This window comes from Cibotium barometz, chromosome 11 (assembly GCF_041138505.1).
Source record: "Cibotium barometz isolate CiBa-2024 chromosome 11, ASM4113850v1, whole genome shotgun sequence".
Classification (NCBI taxonomy): domain Eukaryota; kingdom Viridiplantae; phylum Streptophyta; class Polypodiopsida; order Cyatheales; family Cibotiaceae; genus Cibotium; species Cibotium barometz.
In genome coordinates this window covers 2,297,007-2,303,623 of record NC_141056.1, presented here as the reverse complement: position 1 = coordinate 2,303,623, position 6,617 = coordinate 2,297,007, and the positions used below count along the sequence as shown (strand labels likewise).

The 6,617-nt window shown below is 45.7% G+C and overlaps 1 protein-coding gene across 2 annotated transcripts; it reads left to right on the top strand.

Annotated features, from left to right (window-relative positions):
• Positions 1-1,481: 1,481 nt before the first annotated feature.
• Positions 1,482-5,639, top strand: LOC147633658 (putative serine/threonine-protein kinase PBL21). 2 transcript variants are annotated; one of them, XM_086804624.1, is made up of 8 exons: positions 1,482-2,382; positions 2,546-3,160; positions 3,345-3,401; positions 3,497-3,661; positions 3,735-4,094; positions 4,192-4,310; positions 4,410-4,670; positions 4,818-5,639. In XM_086804624.1, exons 1-8 carry the CDS (start codon positions 2,292-2,294, stop codon positions 5,037-5,039), a joined length of 1,890 nt encoding a protein of 629 aa, XP_086660750.1. In that variant the 5' UTR covers positions 1,482-2,291; the 3' UTR covers positions 5,040-5,639. The 2 variants fall into 2 exon arrangements, with proteins under 2 accessions (XP_086660750.1, XP_086660749.1); XM_086804623.1 differs by having other exon boundaries at positions 2,149-2,382; positions 3,726-4,094.
• Positions 5,640-6,617: the final 978 nt, after the last annotated feature.

Below are 6,617 nucleotides of genomic sequence, written 5' to 3'. Positions count from 1 at the left end.
GCCTCGTCTAGGTCGTTGTTTCTTCTTCCTTTTGGAAGAGTGGCCAAAATCAACCTCAAATGTGACCTAAGCAACATTGGCCGAGGGGTTGGGATGTGGTGTAAGAGATGACCAATCAGACATATCTTCCGGGGTGGCAAAGGAAGCTAACTGGGTAGGGGAGCCTTAAGCGACTTGACTAGTGGGTCGCCATGGAGATGATTTAGGCCAATTCGTACCATTGCCTTGCTGTTGGTTTCTTGGTGGGGAAGCTTCCAGAGTAGGTGCTGGATTATTATCCCCTCTTGAGGGGCATTGCTGCCACCTTGGTTGTTTTGGCGATTTGAGTTAGTGAGGTTGTTACCTCTATTTTCCTTAGGTTTAATGCCACACTCATCATTAACACCCTTGCTGCCCTTTTTTAGTAGAGATGGTATTGGACACAATGGCCCCCTCTTGAGTAGAGGAGGAAGATTTCTTGGGATGAAACTGGGCATACAACCAAGCAAAGCGCAAGAGTTGGCACTCACACTCATATAGGTTAGGCATAGGTTCTAGAGACTAATGGTTTGTGTGACAAAACTAAAGAGACTAGGAGGTAACTTGTTCAATAAAGTAACAAAATAAGACATTTCATTAACACTTGTCATTATTATACATCACCCACCATCAACAAAATAAGACATTTCATAAATTTAGTATGAGAAACAACACCCAAAAAACATCCCATCATTATCCTTGGTGATTTGAATGTTTAATAATTAAGAAACCTATAAAGCAACCAAAGAAATCCAACTTTTTTAGAAAACTATTGCAAATGACTATGGTGCTAAACCAACCAAGGATTTTTTTTGAATTGGCGCGAGAGGGAGGGCTCGAATCCATGACCTTAACCAAGTGGTGGTCCGGAAAGGATGTCACCTTTGAAAATAATGGGTTTAGTAGAAATAATTCCATTTTTATGTTTTTACTTTATTTTGTAATAATCACTCAAGAAAACTCGCAGGATGGCCGTCAAAAAGCAATGCTCGAACCCATCACCAACAATATATAATTCACTGCAATTCACTACTGAACCATGTTTAGTTATATCAAGTTTCAACCCAACTTACTGCCAAGTCCTCTTCGAACATCAAATGCATAATGGGGTGTGACCACTCACTGGTCAGCCACCAACTCTGTAGTAGATTGAAAAAAATATATTAAAGGGGAGCTGAAAAAAATATATTAAAGGGGAGCTTGGCAGACCATACTGCACAATTTCTCACCCCCGACAGAATATCTTGCAACTTTCAAGTCGCCCAATGCTAGTGGAGATCACTGAACAAACCTCGGATATAGGTATATAATAAATAGATAATTACTTACGCAAGCGCTGCTAGCGCATTCGAGCCTTTGACTGTAAGCTGAAGCTTCAATTGATCATGTGCTCTGTGTGCGTAGCAGCATTGCAACAAGATGATTTAAACTTTTGTGTGAAACACAAACGAGACGAGTCCCCCCGGGAGGACACTCCTATCGATCGTGTGGGCTGCTGGTCTTCCCTGCTTGCTGCCCGCACCGCCCATGCTGATTTGTGTAGTCTAATTGGCCTCCAACTAATTAGGGAATTTGCACATAAAAGCCATGTAGGGCTGGGCTTGGTCGTCGAAGCGAGGGTCCTCGTCGAGGCTCCGCTGTGCCGCCAGAGGGACCGAAGCAGAGAATGATGTAATGGAGTTGAGTTGGTCTCACTCACCACTGCATCAAGAATTATAAACAGGAGGAGGAGGAGGAGGAGAACGCCGACGGGGCCAATGCACTGAAGGTGTTTGTTTTATATAGCTAGAAAGGATAAGGATTGGATTTTGGATATGCGAGATTTCATGATGATGATGGTATATATAATATATATATGTATGGGATCTCAGTGCACATGAATCATGATGATGGCCCGCGGCGATCAGAGGGGTAGGTAATATATTATATATTATATATTAATTTTTTTCAAATAACAAATAAATTAAGTTGGTTGGTGCCCTTTTTTTTTCTTCTAAAAAATGGTCCACAGAGAGAGAGAGAGAGAGAGAGAGAGTGTACACAGTACAGGCTGTAATTCATTCATTCAAGCCACCCACCGCGCGCTGCTGCACGCGTTCAAACCGCGCGGCCTGGATGCTCATTACTACTACTTCCCTGTCGGTCGCGTTTCTCTAGCTTAATTTTCTTCTGCAAGGTCGTCACGCGGCATTTCGCAGAGAAGGGGAGGTGCGTTATCACCATTGCAGCGTCTTCGTTGTGTGAGAGAGAGCCGGTCCCAATCTCATGATCCAATGGCAGAGCTTCTGGCTACCGCGGCGTCTCACAGAAGACGCAAGGAGCTGCTGCTGTTTGTGATTTTATTTCTGTTTAGAATCGCCCAAGGTATGTACAATCTATATCGTTACTCTCACTAAGCTCGCTGTTGATGGAGAGCTAGGGCTAGGATTTGGCTTTAGCCCTCCTCATAGCGGCTACACTCGCTAGTCTCTGAGAGTTACGGAGAGTAAACATTGACTGAAGCCCTGCCTAATGTGAAATATGGTAGGTTGCCCTTACGATTTCACGACGCTACAGAACTTCACCAGCCTGTGTAGCAGCAGCAGCGGCCATAGTGTGTCGTCGGCGCAAATCTTGATATGCTGCGAGGACATCTACGGCGCGGCGGTGTTTGCTATGTCGCGCCATGCCAATGCAACGGGGCAGATGTTCCCCCCTGCGCTGCAGGCTGAAGAGTGCATTGCCGCATACGAGAGCGCGCTCATGTCCTCCTCGCATCTGCTAGCACCACAGTTCTTCCAGCGCTATTGCCCGCTTCCGGCCTCTCGCATCACTGCGAGTGCTACCCCCTGCAACTTCGCCACCACGCGCGACCTCGCCCGCCTTCTCATCGGTGACCTGCCTGCGAGCTATGGCAGCCAGCTGCTGCCCAACGTCTCCCGTGCCTGCAACCAGCTGGCTCAGATTGGGCAGCGTGGATGTCAGGACTGCCAGACCCATCTGCTCGATGCTATCGCCCGCCTCGTCAATGTTACCGGCGACCAGCCTGCAGCCTGCGGCACCGCTCTTGCGATTGCCATGACCAGCCTCAATCCCAGCGTTCCCGCTTTCCAGAATTTCTACCAATGCGTCCTCGAGATCCTCAATGGCGTGCCCCTCTCAGGTAAGCACAATTGTGCGCTCCCCAGCAAGTTGTTAACTCCCCCCCCCCCGGCTATATGTCACTTGGATTCTGTGCCGTCTCAAAATCTGGGGAGATTCTCTTTGCAGATAGCGGTCCCTTATGGCGTATCGTATTCTCTACTCTACTGTCTTACTCATATTTGGTTCGTTGCGTTTTCTCGCAGATTTCTTGAACATATCAACATCAGCGTCCCCAGCCTTTGCACCGTCTGCTGCTGCAGGTGCGCTAGCACCAACTTGTCATGTCATTTGCAGTGCCTCGAGGGAAGAGTAACATCTTCTGGTTTTAGAACTTCTTGAGTGTGTCCGTCTGCAGGAGATCCTCTTCCCCAACAAGAATCTCGAAGATCCTCTCCTAGAAGGCTATACATCATAGTGGGGACTTTTGCAACGCTAACCATGCTAGCTTGTCTCACATTCACAGGCCTTCTAGTTATCAGGGCAAGAGATTTGGAGTACAGTTTTCCAACTGGGTTCTCAGGTAAGCGGACTGAGTATTGTTATTGTTTCAATAATGGCCTTGTGATTCACAACCTCTATTTTAGCTTGCGCAGGTGCTTTGCTCTCCACGTCTGAGTCGAGTGAGACGCCGGTGCTTCTTCCTACTGAAGGCTTCTACATCTTTCACTTGAAGGAGCTCACTAAGGCCACCAACAACTTTAGCGAGGCACTGGTGATAGGAGAAGGCAGCGCAGGAACCGTCTACCTAGGTAATCTACCGAGTGGTAAGCTTGTTGCAGTGAAGCGTATTCTTAAAGAGAAGAAGGTGGAGACCTTCAACAAGGAAGTGGAGCTTCTCTCTCGAATCAGGCATCCCAATCTCACGGCATTGCTGGGATATTGCCAAGCTAAGTTCGTCCACCTCCTGGTATACGAATTTATGGGCAACGGAGACCTTGGCAAGAAACTACTAGGTAGTCCTTACTGTATTGATAGTCTTTGGATTAAGGATCACATGATACTGCGCACGCTTCTAAGTGTTTAAGAAGTTTTGTAATTTATGTCATACAGATCCCAACGCCCATGCGCTCACCTGGGATCAGAGAGTTAAAATTGCCATTGATTGTGCAAAGGGGCTTACTTACCTGCACGAATTTCCGGAAGGTCCGATCATTCACCGGGATATCAAGGCGAGTAACTGTCGCTTCCATCCAATTGGAAAATAAGATGTATAAGATAATGAAGCAAGTGTTTATGGTGGTCTCTTCTGAAATGTAATGTCGTTGCAGCCTAGCAACATTCTGCTGAGCGAGTCATTGGAAGCCAAGCTTTCTGACTTTGGCCTTTCCAAAGTCCTGGAGTTTGAGGCCTCGCATGTGTCGACTGAGATAAAGGGCACAACGGGCTATCTGGATCCTGAGTACCTGATTCTAGGCCAACTCACAGAAGCCAGCGACGTGTATAGTTTCGGGGTGGTGCTGCTCCAGCTCCTGAGCGGCAGGAAAGCTATCGATGGAGATTCTCTGCTCAACAGGTCACTCGTGCAGCTGGTGGGTAGGCCATATATATATATATATATATATATATATGTGTGTGTGTGTGTGCGCGCGCGCGCGCGCGCACGCGCCATACAGTGTTGTTTTCTCTTTTCATGTTGTATTTGGTTCTGGGCTTATAGCTGTGGTTTTCTGCACTAGGCTTTTACGGTGATGAGCCATGAGGTGGAGTTGAAGGAGCTCGTAGACCCCCGATTGGAAGGCGTCTACTCCATTCGTGCATTTGAGAAGATGGCTGAAGTGGCGTATCGCTGTGTGCAAGCCCGCAGCTACGACCGCCCCTCCATTGCCGAGGTGCTGGACGGGCTCGAGCTGGCCATGAGGCTTGGAAATTCTTACAACGCTCCAGCCCCGATGTCGTGATCAGAAAATCCATTTGCGATATTGTTCCCCCCTTAGTACTGTCGTGTCATAAAATATGAGCTAGCTATGCACAGTGCAATGGAGACGCGTTGTAAAACGAATCAGTGCAAGTCCTGCACAAAAAACACGTGAAGCTTTCTTCATCATCAGTCACTCTGTCAAAACCGCACGCAGCAGCTCAGTTCTCAACTGTCGAGCCCGAGGTCGGATGGGTTGGTGTTGGTCACGGCGGGTGTGTACGTAGGCAGACAGTCGCTCGCTCGCTCGCCTGCCGGGACCGCTGGTGAGAGAACCAAAAAAAGGAAGGAAGCAAACTCTCTAGATAAGAGAAGAGTAGTGAGAGACAGTTCTCATATCCTTATTTCCACACCCACTCACTCCTTTTGTTGCCGAAGTGGCAACTATCTCCTATATGTCATAATCTTTTATCCTTATTATAAATCAAAATAATGCGAGACGGTATTGGAACTTCATGACATGACTTTTCACTATGGAAGCGTACAGATTTGAACCCTAAAACTCCCTTTGTGGGAGAAGATCTTATCTATCCTCGAGGATGTGCATGCCACAATGAACTTAGAAGAAGCATATGTTCACTTTAAGACTGTCTGTTGATTTTCACTTGTAATTTTTAGTCTATTATTTATGAGTTTTGATGATGAAGGTGGTTTCAGGCTATTACTTGTTTATAACCGAGGGAGCACTTCATATGAGAGGTCCCTTGTGCGAGGAAAAGTGTGCTCTTTTCTATAGAGAGAGTAGTAATTCTAGCAAGAAGTATAATATACGCATGTTGATAATCTCTTCATGTAACCAGCATTCCTCTTTCAAGACCTAGGTAAGTCTCGAAACCATGGGACACAAAAAGATCCTTTGAAGAGAATGGAAAGGATAGCAGAAGAATACTTTGCATTCCAAGAATAGAGTGATACTAGGTGCCTTTGCGACCTGCTAACCAAAACCCCCCCTTCAATTTTCCATATTCAAACTATTTTTCTGAAACAAAATCTTCTTCTCGAAAAGCTATATAATATGAAGTACACAATAAGATCTCGACTCTTGCCTAAAAACAAAAAAAAAAAACCCACGTCGTACCTAAGATCATCTTGTTTTGCAGCAATGTCACGTCCATCTTCCTCTTGTACAAACTTCTTGAATCCACGTCTTGTACGGCATGCTGTGCCACCTATTAGCCGAGACTGCCATGTCCCGAAGTCCATATCCCCCTCGAATAGGGCGGAATTCGATTTTTTTTTTATAAAAATAAGACCACCAACGAAGAGCTTTTTTGAGGAGTTTAAACCTCTACAGTATGCCTTTCAATGATATCCCACTATTGAGGCTTCCAAATTTGACATGCAACACATTTTTGGGTGTTAAAATTGTTAAAAAAGTTTTTTTAAACCTTTGAATCACAAAATTTCAGAAAACCAAAGTTGTTTCTTCCAAGGAAATCTTTAACTTTGTATTCATTACTTCTCAATAACATTCCCACTGCTTGGGAGTAGCTTTGCCAATAAAAAAGAGTGTTGGTTAAAATGATTACAGAACAGAGACATAGTTCTATATACTCTAAAT

Excerpts from the sequence above, each read along its gene's own strand:
- LOC147633658 (XM_086804623.1), top strand. The coding sequence starts at position 2,292 with ATGGCAGAGCTTCTGGCTACCGCGGCGTCTCACAGAAGACGCAAGGAG. Across the intron at positions 3,402-3,496 it reads TGCACCGTCTGCTGCTGCAG|GAGATCCTCTTCCCCAACAA; the intron begins GTGCGCTAGCAC and ends GTCCGTCTGCAG. Across the intron at positions 4,311-4,409 it reads TCATTCACCGGGATATCAAG|CCTAGCAACATTCTGCTGAG; the intron begins GCGAGTAACTGT and ends ATGTCGTTGCAG.